Raw genomic sequence first — 17,262 nt, forward strand, 5'->3', positions numbered from 1 at the left:
TTGTTGGCGCCTAAAAATCTGCCATCATGGAACCAGTTTTTCATTGATTAGATTACGGTTTTAGCTGCTTCGACACAGTCTTCTAGAAGTCATAACCTAAATGAACATAATCTCAAGTAATATAGGAATACTGTTTAACTAACAGCGATATTTTTTGATCGTACGGCTTTTTCAAACTGGTTTTTAGTTTCATTTTAGTTTTACCAGCCAAAATTGTTTCTCAATAATTTTGGCTAGCAATAGTCAGTTTGGAAGCATCGTTTACCATCTGAGGCAAATATTAGACTTTAAGATGAAATTTTTGCACTTTTCGCAATCTTCAAGTTTCATAGCAATTGGGGTCTTTCTTTGGTTGCGATTATTTGTTTTAGGGTATTTGGTAATCTATTTTTTTCATTGATATTGCTTTTTAGTTGTGTTTGTTAAAAAGAAGTGGGAATTTTTTTATCAAATTTTGTTTCATTTTCGTCTGTTTTTTGAGCAATTTTGCCTATCTCCTCTGATTTTGAGCTTTTTGCAGTTTTTCCTTTGTTAATTGAGAGCTGTTATGTAGGTGCTGATACTAAGATTTGACAGGTCAAGGTTATATAGTGCGGTTCATATAATTTAATAAAGCAAACGATTTTGTAATTTTTCATGTTTTTTTGTTTGTTTCTTTAATTGTTGGTTACCGGGTGTCTAAGAGGCATTGGTTGGGTCACGGATTGAGCAGGAAAAAATTTGTCTCAGAATAATTGTTGTGAATCAGCATTTAGCTTTTTGTAGGTTGGGAAGCAATATTTAACATTTTGTAGGGAATTTTGTGAACCATAAATTTTGTTTTGTTTTTTGTTTCTCGGTCTTCTCCGTGTGCTTTGATCTGAACTTGTATGATTACGGGATATCTGTATAATAATTTACAAACTTTCTTTAAAAGGTGTGTAATATCTCACGTGGTTTAAAAATATCCTATATAGTCATTTCCGGTTATTTTTGGAGTCGTGAAAAAAATGTATGTTTCTGGTTTGATTACCGGGAAATCATACAAATCATATATGGCCTTGTTGTTCCGACCCACTTCAGTGGGTGGAGGAACTATCTATTCAAACTGTTTTATTTTTTTGGTGTAGTCCATTTTCGCCGACCGATATATTCATCGTAGAGGGTTTTGAGTGGTATCATTAGAAAACCAGTCCAGCGTAGAATATATAACTAAAAAAATTTCTCGAGTTTTGTTTTTTCCACGGTGTTATGTAGGTTTAAGGTTTTGTGAAAGTTTGTTTACAATTTGTGTTATTATTATGCACTTTTTCCGTATATTTACGCAATTTTTGCCAATTTTCTTGAAATTATGTCAAAATTGGTAACAAAAGTTGATAAGGTTAATGTCGGTTTTATTTATAATTTTAGAAGTGTTGCTGATCTTTTTGATCCAATTTTTTTTACTAGAATTTTTGCTAATGTTTTCAAAATTCAGCAGTTTTTCATCAAAAATGGCATGAAAAAAGCTTCTTTAGCCCACTTTGTGTAATATTGCCGGATAAACGCACCTAAAAACTAACGATACAATCTCTGTTGATTCCAAACAAGCCTAGTTTAACTTGTGCTTCCTTTGAGACTGTTCTTGAACTAAAAAAATTTGCCGGTTTTTTTTGCTAATTTATCTGTACAATGATGCAAAGTGCATCATTTGTTCTTGTTATATTGACTTTTTTGTCAAATGGTACATGAACATAATATTGGGAACAATTACGTGTTCCTACTGGACGGACGGCAATCGCAAGGCTAGATTGGGTCTAGTCATTGTTTTTTAAAGTTCAAAAATATTCGGATTATAATCAGTCAATCTTTTTTTGAAAATGTTTTGCATTATTTTATAGATAATTACTGAAAAAAAAACCAAGGCTTACTGATGAGAGATCCTATTGGTTTCTAAAGAAGTTTCATTTAGCCGAAAGTTTTTGGTCGTTTTATTTTCTAAAAAAGTATTTTTCAAAATAAACAAGGGCTTACTAAGCTTTGCAACTCTTTTCTTTTGGTCAATATGTTTATTACGGTCCACAAAGATAGATCACATCATGTTTCTAATGGAACTGAATTTAATATTTTTGGCTGTTTTATGTTTTAAGTAATGGTTTTTCTGCTTAGCTTCTACCAGTTTCACAAAAATTTTTTGGTTTTTTGACGTTTTCAATCGTTGCTATTCTTTTTCTTGTCTTGTCACGACATTGACCAGTCAGATACCACACGGGAGCTGAAAAATAAGCAAATTTTGAAAATATCAGTTTTTTACTGAATAGATTATCGTTTTAGCTGCTTCGACACCGTCTTCTATCGGAATTAAATTGAACTTTGTTTTTATCCTCATTTGACGTTCTTATTGCACTAGAATGATGACTTCTGAATTAATGCAGGTCTTAGCGGCTAAAGATGAAAATTGGAATCTATGTACTGATTTCAGTTGATAGCTAAAGTTCTCATGACTTTGAATTCAATTGTTTTTAAAAGTTATTTAGAAGTGTTTTTTAATTTTTCACTTTGTTGTTCTTTCTTGTCTACTTGTTACCTGGTTGCAATAATTACAGGTGGCATATAAAAGTGTTGGTGTTAAAGAAAAGCAAGATTGACGAGGTTTTTAGTGAATTGCTTATTGTTCTAACGGCTTTGATGCCGGTTATTCGCAAAATTTTAATTAAAATTTTTATTTTATTTTCAGGTTTTTGTCTATTGAGTGAACAATGACCGATTGCAACCGATTTTTTAAAAACAAAAGTGTCTTTTTATTGATATCAGTTCAGTTGATAGCTATTATTTTTTAATGACTTTGAAATAAATTGTTCTCGAAAAACAAAATGTTTTTCTTTACTTTTCCATTTTTGTTCTTTTCTATACTACTTTTTACCTAGTCCCATTTTTCAGAGGCCACATATCTCATTATTGGTGTTCAAGTTAGGTGTAATTAATTATATTTTTACGGAATATATTACGGTTTTGACGCCGTTTTCTTGCAAAATTTAATGGAATCCTTGTTTTTCATCTGAACTTGTCGTTTGTTTTCGTAGACGTCCGACAGATTCTGGATGGTGGCAGTTCTCAATGTGTTCGTGATTAGAAGTTTGAATGAACTTTAACCTGTTAAAGATTTCAATTGATATCTAAAGGCTTTCTTTAATTAAAACTAATTGTTATCAAAAACGTATTTTTTTAAACTTTGCCCCCTTTTTGTTCTTTTTTGTCTACTTGTTACCGAGTCTCATAATTGACTGGTTTCATATTTTTATAGTGATTTACAAATTAAATTTTTGAGTTTAGGTCGTTTTGAATAATTTTTACTTCGTTAGTAAGTAATTTTTTTTTAAAAAAGAAAATAGACATTTGAGTTTTGGATGATGTGTATTTTTGTTGTTATTTGATTTGTTTGTCTTGTCTCGTAGTCTTAATAATGGCTGTTCTCATCGGCCCACTAATGTGACATTATTTAACTTTCTATGTGATTTGAATTGGAAGCAATTTTTTTATTCATACGCCAATCATTTTTGAACAATATTTGAAATTTTAAAAGTTTTCTTTCTTCCTTTGGTAGACAATGAAGCCAAAAATGTGGATGAGCGGAGTCAGAACATTATTGTGAACGCACATTACCGAGCCTCCTTGTATGATTACAGGGGAAAACAAGATCCAAACAGTGATTGCGCAGTCTATGTCTATGTTTCAGAGATTATTGTGAATAACTTACAAAAAGAGCTCATTTGTCGCTTTATAATTTGTATGAGCTTTTTATGATTACCCGGAAATCATATATGACGTTAATCAAGGAAAATTGTTTGATGGGCAACTCGTGAGATGTCTTGCGATATAATTCAGAGTGTTATCCTTCTTTTGATTGTTGCAATCGTATTTGTGCCAATCAGGATGCCGTAAATCGATTGTAGTTTAGGTACACAAGAGATTTGACCCGATCTACTCTGATGCTAGGCAGAGACTGAACAGTGGACAGATGGGTCCATTTGGATACTTCTATTCCTATATGAGTCAGCCCAAATTCCAGCTTGACACTTTCCAGGTAACCAAAACCCCTAAAGGGTACCATCACTTCCCTGCATTGTATGCGGAAAGATGTTTTTGAGTTTTAAATATTGGATTATTGATTGTATTATCAATTGAAATCTTGCGCGTGATTTTGTGCAACAGTTTCTGACGACTCCTCTTTTTTTCTGACAATTTAGATATTTTTGTTTTGACCATTCAACTGCTGCCAAGAAGTTTCTTTCACATTATTTATCAGCAAAAAATTAATAGCACGAATCAGACCACTTAATTTTTTAATTTAGAAAATTGCGCTCTCATTTTTGCAACTTTTCATTTATTGTTTATAAACAGTGTTCCCTGTTTTCGATATAGATGACGAGTTGATGTAGTCAAAAGTTCGACCTGTGTTGAACTAATATTTCAAAAACTGGGAATCTAAATTTTATCCCAAACCAAACGAAGTTTCGCTGATGCAGCAGATAATCCGTGTAAAATTCGCGTCGGAAAAATTTGTCAAATTGTTGCTGATTTTGAACCCTTATAGAATAACTCTTTCCTTGTTTTTGGGGATAAGGTCCGGGATTTTGCTAAGATTTACGGGATTCGTTGCAATAGTGAAACAAAATTAACTTGCGTTTTAGAAATCCTAATGCAGTCTTTTTTGCGTCTAATCCGAAGTCCTCTTATGTGTTAAGGCGTGGGCAGGCATTTCAAGTGACATCAGCTATTACCTCAATTCACACCACGTGGACTGGCATGTTTGGGCTATGGCTGGAAGAGGCAGGCCAGTCTCAGTCCGAGCCACCAGCTCATCTGGCCAGGCTGAAAAGAGGTTGTATCACACATTTGCTTATCAATTTCAGGTTAATTTTCAGAGTAGATATCTTGTAAGAATCACTCTAACGCAGGAATTTAGCAAGATTCTTTTTTACATAGTAATAAAACTTGCTACATTTTAAACAGAAAGATATTCCACCTACTTAAGTTTTGGAGAAAAATGTTCCCTGAACTAATTAGGTATGATAGTCGATAGTCACCTCGTACAAACTCTTGTCTTGTAAGATTTGATAAGATTAACCAGTCGCTACTTATAGAAATTTGCAAGTTGATCAAATTTGTCGTTTCACGAAAAATACTGGGTTAATTTGTAACTTCAATATTCTGTTCTGTGTGAACAGACCGTCACTCAGAATAAAATGTATTGTTTAACTAATCATCCTGTGACATTCAAGGGGATATTTAAATGTAATGAACGTAAAATAAGGGTCTGTTGTGCATGGATATGATGCGTAGCAGATGATTAATAATTGTTTGGTCAAAACTGTTCAGTGATTGGCAATACACACGCACTGCAAATTATCGTAGTTCAGTCAGTATATTGCTAGATTGCGGTAAATTGAATATTGAATAAGAAGTTTAAGCAGTGCTGGTTTGTGAGAATATTTTTTGAAGAAGTCTGGAGAAACGTAATGAAACACTGGGTGATTTATGTTTAAGGTTTGGAGACGGCAGGAAATGCGAAGACACAATTACACTTATGGTGGACTGGGAAAATAAAGGTACTCCTCCTAATTGCTAAAAACAGATAAACTTTCAGAAGACAGATAAACTTTCGTTCAAAACAGTCGCTTCTTTTTTCTTACGTCATCTAGCGCAAAACTTCAATCTCAACGTAAACAAACCTTGAAACTTTGACCTCTTATCATCAAGTAATTTAATCTTACGCAATTTTTTCTTAAGAGTTCTCATTAAAAAACAATTCTAATCCAAAAAGTTCTACATCATTACATCCAGCTATAGTACTCAAATCAGAACCATGGCGATTTTCGGGGAACGCACTTCCTTGACGCAAAATAAGCGAGAAATGTACAAAATTTTTGTTGAAATTTCAACAAAATTACAAGAAAAATTAATTTTATTCAAAATATTGTTACTAAACTGGCGAACAAAGTGCTTAAGAGCGGTCTGATAAGTGCAGTACAACAGAACAAAGTTCAGATGAGGGACGCATAAACCCAAACTGACTACACAGAACAAGTAAGATTGTTCACAAAATGGAACTGGATGAGACAAACCAAAAATTGGTAATTGGAAGCAGCATAATAGGAAAATTAGAGCACAGTACCTCAATCGATATTGGCATACATTAATACAGAGGCCCAACTACAAACGAAAAATTGAAATAAGTGCAAGTGTACGAGCCAAAGAAACTAAAAACTTTAATTTTACAAGACGGTACCAACAATGTATTAAAACGTAGCTAATTCGTAGCTAACTCCAGCAAATTTTGGAGAATACATGCAGTTCATTGACATATATATTCAACAATTGAAGCCAGATTCCTTTGTGCTATGTGAAGATATCCCCCTTTGAAGAATGTTCACCAATGCGTGGAAAAAAATAAGTTAATCGATGAATTTAATACACTGCTTCATGAAAATTCTGATGACAGCAATCAGTAAAAATTTTCCACAAAATATTGATGTTAAAAATGCTTCTATAAATTCTGGCAACAATCGTTGCTACAATTACCTTTACTTTGGGATTCCATTGCTGTAAAATTGGCTCTAATTGCATCTCCTATTGTCCTCATTACACAAAGATGGTATGCAGAGCGGACATTACAAACAAGTGGTATGCACATGATGGAAATGCAGCTGACTCGATCGACTCCCTGAAAGGTCTCCTTGATAAACTCCACGCCATAGGACGAGACTTTGCGTACAATGTTTTCAAGCGCCTCCTCATCACAAAAACAAAGCATATAGACAGAGCCTGAAACTTTTTTGAAAAGGACGAAGTTTTAGTGTAAGGGCAGAAATATCTCGGCTCCGCCATTGGCTCAACTTAATCGTGAGTGAAACACAAAAGAGGGAAAATTCAACCAAATGCTGACAACACTGAATAAACATACAAAAATCTCGCCACCAAACGTGTACAAAGCCTTCACTAATGCGGTCCAACAAAAGCTGACCTTCATAACAAGAGCTACACCAATTTCGCAGACATTAACACCCAGAACAGACAAAATTTTCAGCAAAAAGTTAATGCCATCCATGATTAATCATCCTTCATACAGCAGTAAGTACAGAGACCTTTTTCGCTGCCGGTTCGCGAAGGCAATCTCAACATCTTTTTTCCGAGTGATCGAGTCGATGAGTACGAACGATCCATCATGTGTACTACGCCTATTGGATAGAACTGAAAGGAAGCAAGCGAAGAACAGGACTGTTTACTCAGTGCCATATTGTGCCAAAATAATCAATTACTAAAAACCATGAAGTCGCAGGTCTAAGGAATTATCTCGGAACTGGAGGCATATGCAATAGATTTTGCCGCAGAAAAGATTTTCATGCTGGTTTAATTTCCTCTCTCTCTCTCTCTCTCTCTCTCTCTCTCTCTCGCTCTCTCTCTCTCTCTCTCTCTCTCTCTCTCTCTCTTCTGTCTGTCTCTCTCTCTCTCTCTCTCTCTCTCTCTCTCTCTCTCTCTTCTCTATCTCTCTTTCTCTCTCTCTCTCTCTCTAAACCCACTAAAATTCCTTCAAACTATGCATGTGGAGAGGCGTTTACAGTTGCCCTTTCTTTACTTTGCCAAAAGGCTGGATATACTCACTTTAGACACAACGACATTCCTTGTTCCCCGGCCAATCTGCTCGACGAAGTATGTGATGATGTAGAGTTCGAACCCTGTCTTCAGACTTTGCAAGGCAAATCCCTCGCAATTCAAAGCACAACAACTGAAAACGATGCAAGACTAAACATCAGAGCAAACGGCCTATGGGAAAAAGTTTTCAGACTTTTTTAAATGTTAAGATGTTTAACCCTCATTGAAAAATTTGTTCAAAATCGATAGAGGAAGCCTACAAATATCACAAGCAAATCAAACTAAAATATGAACAGCGAATTAGATGTCGCGAAGGCCACCTTTAATCCCTTATTTTCTACTGCACTGGAGGAGCAGGCCCCTCTGCTTCCAACGGCATAAAAAGCATTGCAGGCAAGCTGAGCGAGAAAAAGGAGGGCTCGTACGCTGACATCATTACATAAATAAGAACCAAGATAAGTCTCGCTCTATTGTGAAGCTCAATCATATGCATCCGTGGATCTCGCACGCTCAGGCGACACGAGACCGTCGACGCATAGATTGGAATTTATGTTGAGGTGGGCAGATTGTTACTCTAGGAGCGCAGTGCTTCTCGCCTATCGTGCTTTCGATTCAATCAACCCCTTCATAAATCTCGAATGTATTTACCAGTTTTCTACATGCTGCTCTATATAGTTTGTATTTGATGCTAATTGGATGTTGATTACTGTCAGAATTTGTAAATGTATATAGGAGTTGACTTGCCGCCCCCGAGTTGACCGACGATCTATAAGGGAGGGGCGCTCTGGGCACTCTTTTAGTAGACTTTCTTATAAAAAATATGTAAAATAATAAATAATCCAAAAATCAGCAGACATTTTGGCAGAGTCAGGCCAAGCCCCTGTTGTAATGAAACATATATTCTAGACTTTTGGTTGCTCATATTTGGTTGCGACTTCTTGTCAGATGTTTTTGGGAAAGAGTAACTCTCAGGTTTTTGGCGGTATTTTAATCATCAGCAAATGTCATGCTTTTCTTGAGTTCCCAAGGTCATTGGGAACATGCTCCAAGAAGGAGGGCAGGGGTTGGAGATCATCCTGATTGTCGTTTGATCCGATATCCTTGAACCTATATAATTGGAATGAAAATACTGTAAGGGCAATAACATCAAAGGGGGTGGATGTAGCTCATGTTGCCTAAGACCGAAGCAAAAAATTTGAATTAAAAAACTACGGGGAAAAAACCCGTGCGAGGCCGGCGACCGGACGCACGAAACAGCCGTAAGCCGTTTTTACTTTGGCAACTCGTACTTCACCGTCTCGCCCAGGGGATGTTTCCACAACTCTTCCGAGGGGCCAGATTCCTCTCGGCGTCAAGTCCTTGAGTACCCACACAACATCTCCAACTTTCACAGGAGGCTGGTTGTTGTCTGTCCATTTACGTCTCTTGAGTAACGTCGGCAGGTACTCCTTAATCAAACGCCGCCACACGTGGTTCATCAACTGCTGCACGTGCTTCCAGTTCTTGAAACTAGCTGGCTGTTGATCTCCAAAGTTTCCGGGTGGCAGGGAACTGTAAGGGCGTTGGATGAGAAAATGGTTAGGAGTGAGTGGTTCTTCGTTTTCAGGCTGATCAGCAACGTTTGTCAAGGGTCTGGAATTCAGGATTGCTTCGACTTCAACCATTATTGTCTCAAAGATGTCGAAGGAGAGACGCTTAGATCCTAGAATGATTAAGAGTGTCCTCTTGGCGCTCTGAATCAATCGCTCCCACACGCCACCGAAATGAGGGCCGTATGGTGGGTTAAATTTCCATGTGGTTTTGACTGCAGCTAGGGCTTTATAAATCTTGTCTTTGTCTAAAGCCTTAACCGACTTCTTCAGCTCTTCGGAGGCGCCGACAAATGTTTTTCCGTTATCGCTGTACAATAAAATAGGTTGGCATCTTCGGCAAGTGAATCGTCGATATGCATTGAGGAAGGTGTCTGTATTTAAATCTGGACATGTTTCTAAATGGACTGCTCGCGTAGCGAGGCATGTAAAAATATGTCCATAATGTTTCTCGATTTTGCTTTGTTTGTCCTCAATATAAAACGGGCCAAAAAAGTTCAGTCCTGTGTTGGCAAACGGAAATTTGGTTTCTTCTGTGGGGAAGCGGAATGCAGGAAGTGGGGCCATTATTGGTTGTATATTTTGTGTGTGAAAACGGCGACACAGAAAACATCGGTATTTTATTGAAAGTAGTTTTTCGAAGTCCAATGACGTAGTAGCGTTGTTGTACGAAAGCTTTGACCGGTTCTGTTGCTTGATGAGCACAAATTCTGTGCGCATGTTCAAGGCATAGTCTAGCAATCTTTTCCTTTGCGTCCAAGATTATTGGACATTTGTCGATCTCCAATTCTGTTGGAGCAAATAGGAGACGGCCACTAGATCGTAGGAGTCCGTTTTGGTCAATTATTGGATTTAAGTTTCTCAATTTGCTCTGGGCGTCTAACTTTTGTGTTCTTTTTAATGCGTTGATTGTTGAGGAGAAAGCATTGTTTTGAGACAACTTTAGCAGAAAATTTTGAGATAATCAAACATCATCTTTTGTGTATTGGCTTTTGTCGGAACGATTCGTCTTAGCTCTGTAAATTAAATTGAAGACAGTTGCGAGGGTTAAAAGTAGCTTATGTTGAAAAGCGGTTTGGGTCTAGAACAGGTTTGATTGGGGTTTTTGTTTTTCTGGTTACGGCACCTACGGTTGAAATCTTTTTCATATCTTTCCAAGAACTTTCAGTGTTTTGCAAAAATTGTGGTGCTGTAAGCCATTTCGGGGGGATTTCTGATGGCTCAAGGCCACGCGTTCCATGGTCGGCTGGATTAAAATTAGTTGGGACATGATTCCACTCATCAGTTTGAGTTGTTTTCTTAATTTCTTCGAGTCGATTTGAGACGGAATCGTTTTGTTTCTTAGTTGAACTGATCCAATCTAAGACAACACGACTATCAGTCCACAAGTAGACTTTTTCAAATTTTAATGTCATTTCAGTTTGTATCAGTGTGCGGAGGCGTGTACCTAAAACGGCTGCTTCGAGTTCTAATTTTGGCACACTAATTTGTTTTATTGGTGCAACTTTGCATTTTCCAAGCAGAAAATATGTTTGAAAGATTTCATCCTGTTTTTGGGTGCGAATGTAAGCAACTGCTGACAATGCAACGGTTGAGGCGTCAACAAAGACATGGAGCTGGTGATTATTTTCCTGATTCGTTGAGGAGTTCAACCATCTGGGGATTTCGATATCAGGCATTGCAAAGTAACTATCGAGCACTTTTTGTAGGTTGGAATGAAGTTCTGTGGGAAGTGGTTCATCCCACTTCTTACCTAGCTTCCAGACTTGTTGTAAAAGCATTTTGATTCTAATTGTGAGCGGGGACAAAATTCCTAGGGGATCGAAAATTGTTGATACTAAGCTGAACATTTTCCTTTGTGTATACTCACTTGCATTTCGGGGACAATGTTCTAATGTCTTCATTAGAAAACAGTCAGTTCTGATATTCCATTTCTGACCGAGGACTCTATTGATCTCTTTCAGTTCATCTCGATCTTCTTGCTCAATTAACCTTAGGGCTTCATGTTTGTTTGACACAAATTTTGTCAAGCGAAAGCCACCTTTATGAAGGCTATCTTTAGTCTGGTTAATGGTGTCAATTGCTTCTTCTATAGACGGCAAAGAATGGATATAGTCGTCCATATAAAAATGGTTCTTTATTGCATTAACTGCTTTTGGAAATTCAATTGCATTATCTTCTGCGCAACGGTTCAGAACGAAAATTGCACAAAATGGGGAGCAGGTTGCTCCAAAAATTAATCTGGTGAACTGGTATTGGTTAACCATCTCTTCATTGGGCCAGAGAAAGCGTAATGCAGATTGGTCCTCATGCCTTATTGCTATCTGCATGAACATGCCTTCGATATCAGAGAGAATGGCACCTGGGTTTTCACGAAATCTCAGAAGAATTCCTACCAAGTTGTTCAGCAAATCTGGTCCTGTGATCAAATTGGAGTTCAAAGATTGTCCTCTAAACTTGGCCGCAGCATTTGCTACTCTGCGCACTTTTCCGGGCTTGTTTGGATTAACCACTGGGTGATGAGGCAAATACCAAATTTTCTCGGGTTCTGGCTGCTGCATTTCAACTGGCTTGACATAAAATTTTTGAAGATCTGTTGTGAGAGTTTGTTCATACAACTCTTTCAATTGGAGGTCATTACTGAGTCGCTTCTGAAGACTTTTCAGCTGGCTGAGAGCTGCAAAATTATTATTTTCAATTCTCAATGGTTTTTTCCAAGGCAGTTCAATTTCGTACCTCTCACCATTGTAGCTGATTGTTTTGTTCAATAAATCAAGGGCTTCCTTGTCAACGGGATTTTTAGATTCAGGCTCGGGTTGAGTTCCTTCAGCTTCAATTTTCCAGAATTGCTCAAGCAATTCATCAAGAGGCTGATCGTCGGAGCTTCTTCGTGATACGTGGTACACGTACTGTTTCTGCTGGTGAGATCGTTGTTTGGGTTGCTTTTGCACTCTTTCATACTCTCCAGCTAGGGTCCATCCAAGCCTCGTCTTTACGCCGAAAGGCTGGTTTTTAGTTGCCGGGATGACTTCAACTGGAGGTGTGAAAGCAAAAGTGTTTATTCCCAAAAGGGCACCGATTTTGCCTTCAGCTATTTCTGGGAAGTGAATGTGACGGAGTTCTTTGAATGCATCGCAAAGTTGGTTGAGTTCAAATGTATTAGCTGGTGCTACATTTAAACAAGGAGTGCTATAAGTGGTTGTAATTTGAAACTTTTGATCCAAATTTTCGTAGGATGCAACTGTCACTTGTTCAGAAATTTTTGAAAGTGGCATATCATGCTCCGTGTTAAGATACTGAAGCGTAGTTGCTTCTTGATCGTCGCATGGAAGAGCAAGGAACTCTGTGATTTTGTCAAGTATGAAAGTAAATTGGCTTCCTGGATCGATCAGAGCGTACGTATCGAAAGCTTTTTTGCCGTTTAGAAAAGATACTGGGATAAGTTGAAGTTGTTCGAACCATTCTTTTGGTGTAGACTGTAGATGATTCACGCTAAAACTTTGGTTGGCATTGTTCAAATTAGCGCGCTGAAATTGATTCTGATTTTTGTTTGCAAAAGACTGTCCGTAGCGGCTCTTTTGTGATTTGGATGAGGCGCTTGCGTTGTTGTTACTTCCTGGTTCACATTGCTGTTTGACAAGCTGATTTGCTTGGTTGGTAACACTTGTACCCGTGGAATTGCTGGTGGCAAAAGCAGCTGGTGGACGCTTGATAATTTTAGCAGGGTCATGCAGTGTTGTGTGGTGGTATCCGCTGCATGTTCGGCAGCGTTTTGTTGATGGGCAGTTTTGCTTCTTGTGTTTATTGCTCAAACAGTTCGAGCAAAGATTGCTCTTGCTTACAATGTCAAATCGCTGGTTTGGGCTGCATTGTTGGTAATCGGGACAGGTCGCTAGTATATGATTTCCTCGACATTTTTCGCAAGAACGCTTTGGTTGATTTGAGTTGTTTAGGGGTGGAAATGGTGGAGCGCTAGGTGGTTTCACATTACCGCTACTGCTTATTGCTGTTGACTGATTTAGGCTAGTCGGCTGTGCTGGAAAACCTAAATTTTGGGTACTTAAATTTCTTGAGTGATTAACGCTGTTCAAATTTCCAGAGATACTAAAGTTGTTTCTACGAAGGTTATTTTGCTGCAAGTTTTCGCGGTTTATCTTATCGTACACATGTGCTTGAACTTCTAACCATTTCTGAAATTCAACTAAAGTAGCTGGTGTTTGGATTGATGTAACGGTGTGCTCTGTCCATTTGAGGAGGATGTTATGCGGGACTTTTTCTTTAGCTTTCTTCATAAGTGTTGAGCTCTGTAGGTCCGCTGTGTATCCCAGGTATTGGAAAGCTTGCACTAAACGTTTCAAGAACAAAGCAAAGGCCACAAAATTTTGCTTGTTATAGTCATTAGTTGATTTCCAGTTTTCCAATTGATTTATGAAGGCGTTCACCACTATTGTAGGATCACCAAAATATGACATTAGTTCGTTTAAAGCTGTGCTATAATAAGCAGGATCACACGAATAAGCTTGGATTACAACTTTTGCTTTGCCAGTAACTGCATTTTGCAAATAGGTGATACGATGTGTGTCGGTGATACTGGTGTTGTTATGTACGAGGCAAAAAAAGTTATTTATCCATTCGTGGTACTTCAATGGGTTGCCATTAAAGTTTTGATTTGTAAGAGGTGGTAATTTTTTGAGTGTTTACTTGTTGAATTCTGGCAATATGGAGCTGTGTTTGAGGTCCACGGTAAAGAATTGATTTCAAATGAAGGGTTTTTGAACCTTTCATTTGCTATTGGATTCAATACGCTGGAAAATTGATGTGAATGTGGTAATTGTGGCTGGGGATTTTTCTCTACTGAAGGCAGTGCTTGTGGGGGAAACGTTGAGATTGAAGGAGCAATTGGAACACTTTCAGTTATTGTTTTTGAACAGGCGGTTTGTTGAACACCGAATGGGTTGACAGGCTCAATGCCTACGGTATTGACTTGTGACTGTGGCTGGAATTGAGTGAAGTTTCCAGGTAAATTTTTATTCTCTGTGTTTTTCGATTCCTGTCTATTATGCAATGGTAAAGAAAATTTGTTAGATGTTTGAAAATTGTTTGCGTTTTGGCAGGAATTTTCGGAGAACTGATTAAAGTTTGTCATTGTGTTACTCAGTTCAATTGGTTGTTTTGTCTGTTGCGGATCAAAATCTAGATTCTGTGCTTTTTCTTGACTGTATTATTTGATAGAACTGGGATTCATCAAGCGGGGATTATGTGTTCCTTGGAATTGGGAACAACCCATGCTCTTTGGTTCAAATGTTTGCGTCTGAAACCGTTCCTCGGCGATATCTCGAGAAAATTCAGATAACATATTTTTTGACTGTAATTGATTTTTAAGGTTTTCCTGAGGAAAACGGTTTTGAAAGTTATTTTGCGTGCTTACAAAACTGAGTGGCTGGATTGAATCATTGTCTGCTTTAAACTGCTGCTGGTTGACTGTAAAATTATCAACAGCAGATAACGTTGTATCACTGAGAGCAAAACGATCGGGAGTTTTTGCGACGGTCGTCTCAGGTTTTGCAAAATTTTTATCCGAGTGTTTTACTTCTGTTTTGGAATCAACTGTGTTATCGATGTTAATTGGTCTGAATAAACTTGTACTCATTGCAATAGTAGGGGGATTCTCGTTGTTGCCATTTAAAAACTTTGACAACATTGGTTTGGTCCTGTGGCATTCAGACAAAAACAGGGATGGTTTCTCCGGTCTTGGTGGGAGAGGTGGTGTTTTGTTGGAGAATGATGAACGTTCTGGGTTGCTTGCTTCTGGAATCTCGTTCATTGATGGTGAGCATCTCCGTGAGGTTGGATATCAGGCAGTCGTATGAGTTGTTACACTGACATCATCGCGTATCCTAGTTGAAGATTGGCTGAGTAGTCCATCGTCATCTAAACTGTCAATTTCGTGTTCAAATTTCTCTAGCCGTGACAGAAGGTTTGAATATCGTTCTATGACAGATGAAGTACTGCTGGAGTTCGGACTTTCTTTTAACACGGCATCAAGTGTTGTTTTCAGCTCGTCAACATTTGATTTTGCTTCATTGATGAGCAGGGTGAGTGATCTGAAACTCTTTCGCTGATCAATTGCAGATTGTAAGAGGTCCAGCTTGCTTTTCAAACTCAGCTCTGCAATTTTGAATTTGTTTAAGGCGTACTGACAACTTTGACTGTTCTTCTTTGTCATCTTGCTTTTGTTGGTCTTTTTCGTACTAACAGGTAAAAAACGGCTTCGAAACCGGAGCGACGCAAATTTCAAAGTCGAAAAACAATAATTATGACACTGTGAGGCTAATCAGCCCCAGTTTTTGTTGTTAAAAATACGACGCAAATTTTCTGAAAAATAGAATCCTATTGTTTTTTTGTGCTAAATCTAGCTAATTTTATCTAAAAAAAGAAAAATAAACGTGTGCGCGCGCTTGTTTCGTTATTTCAATAAACACGACCAAATAATTGCTAAAACTTGGGGAAATTAAGATTTCCTTATGAGTATAATAAGTGTATGGCTCTTGAATAGTTTTTTGTTACAATCTTTTACAAGTACAAAACCTTTTTTTGAAAAAGGAACAATAAAATGCTTAGAGGCTGCTACTGCGGTGAGAATAGGCAACGTGAGCTACAGACAAGCAGACAAGACAACTCGACTTGTACTGGGGCTCGTTTGAAATTCTTTCCTTTTAAATTGAACTGCTTGCTTCTTGTTTTCTTTTCAAAACTTTTGAAATTTTTACTTTGAGAATTCCTTCCACCCTTGTGACTGCTGACACTAAGTTTTGAAGATAATCTACTATGGTAACTACTGACACCAAAAATACTCTCTCCTATCTGGTGAATACTGAGACCAAAAAGAGGGGCAAAGGGACTTCTTTCGGCAACTTCTGAGACCGCGGACAAAAAAGGAAGAGACGTTTGAGTTATCCTCAAGGAAGTATTTGTGTGAGCAAATTTAAGTGGGGAAATATTTCGAGCTTTTGATTTTCTTGCTTTTGATCTAATGAGAAAAATGTTCTTAATTTTTCCTCTTTTTTGTTTTTTTTTCTTGAAGTTGTTTTCAGTGCATACTACCCCATTAACTAAGCGCGCGGCTAGTAGTATGCACAAACTGAAAGCAAAAATGTGATTGTCTGGTTTTCTTAAGAATAAAGTTTTGCAAAAGTGATAAAATTTATTTATCAGCTTGTTTTGAAATAAACTGAGGGGGTGCGATCAACAGGTTTTCTGGGACTAATAAATGTTTTAACCAAAACTTTGGGAAAACGTTTTTAATTTTTTTTGAGTGAAAGAAGCAATTTTTTCAATTTTATGTTGCCCCTTTTCTAAACGTAAAATCGAAATAATAATTTTGAAGCTTGTGTTATAACAAACTGAGGGGGTTCAATGAAAAGGTTTTCTTAGGTCTACTAATTGTATCTATCAAAACGTCAAGAAAAGTTTTTTTTTTGAGTTTTTTGAGTCTAAGAAGCAAATTTGCCAATTTTATGTTGCCTCTTTTTTGAAATGCAAAATGGATAAACTAACTTTGAAGCTTGTTTTGTAACACACTGAGGGGGCTCAATGAATAGGTTTTCTTGGATCTACTAATTGTTTATAACAAAATTTCAAGAAAACGTTTTTTTTGACTTTTTTAACGTCAAAGATGAAATTTTGCTAAATTCAAGTTACAAACTGAGGGGGCCCAATCAATAGATTTTCTTGGATCTACTAATTGTTTATATCATACTGTCAAGAAAACTTTTTTTGAATTTTTAAAGTCAAAGACGAAATTTTGCTAAATTCAAGTTGCCTCTTTTCTAAAATGTTAAATTGATAAACTAACTTTAATGCTCGAATCATAGCAAACTGAGGGGGCCCAATCAATAGGTTTTCTTGGATCTTCTAATAGTTTATATCATAACGTCAAGAAAACTTTTTTTTGAATTTTTAAAGTCAAAGATGAAATTTTGCTAATTTCAAGTTGCTTCTTTTCTAAAATGTTAAATTGATAAACTAACTTTAAATCTCAAATTATAGCAAACTGAGGGGG

At 37.2% G+C, this 17,262-nt stretch overlaps 1 protein-coding gene across 1 annotated transcript in view; it reads left to right on the forward strand.

Annotated features, from left to right (window-relative positions):
• Positions 1-17,262, forward strand: part of LOC142345402 (uncharacterized) — a 51,229-nt gene that overhangs the window by 25,772 nt on the left and 8,195 nt on the right. Inside the window, exons 4-6 of the mRNA XM_075397449.1 lie at positions 3,917-4,042; positions 4,704-4,840; positions 5,506-5,567. Of these exons, the coding sequence (XP_075253564.1) occupies positions 3,917-4,042; positions 4,704-4,840; positions 5,506-5,567 (325 nt within the window). The remainder of the gene's footprint in view (positions 1-3,916; positions 4,043-4,703; positions 4,841-5,505; positions 5,568-17,262) is intronic.

The sequence above is a fragment of the Convolutriloba macropyga genome, chromosome 9 (assembly GCF_964194025.1).
Source record: "Convolutriloba macropyga chromosome 9, txConMacr16.3, whole genome shotgun sequence".
Lineage (NCBI taxonomy): Eukaryota > Metazoa > Xenacoelomorpha > Acoela > Convolutidae > Convolutriloba > Convolutriloba macropyga.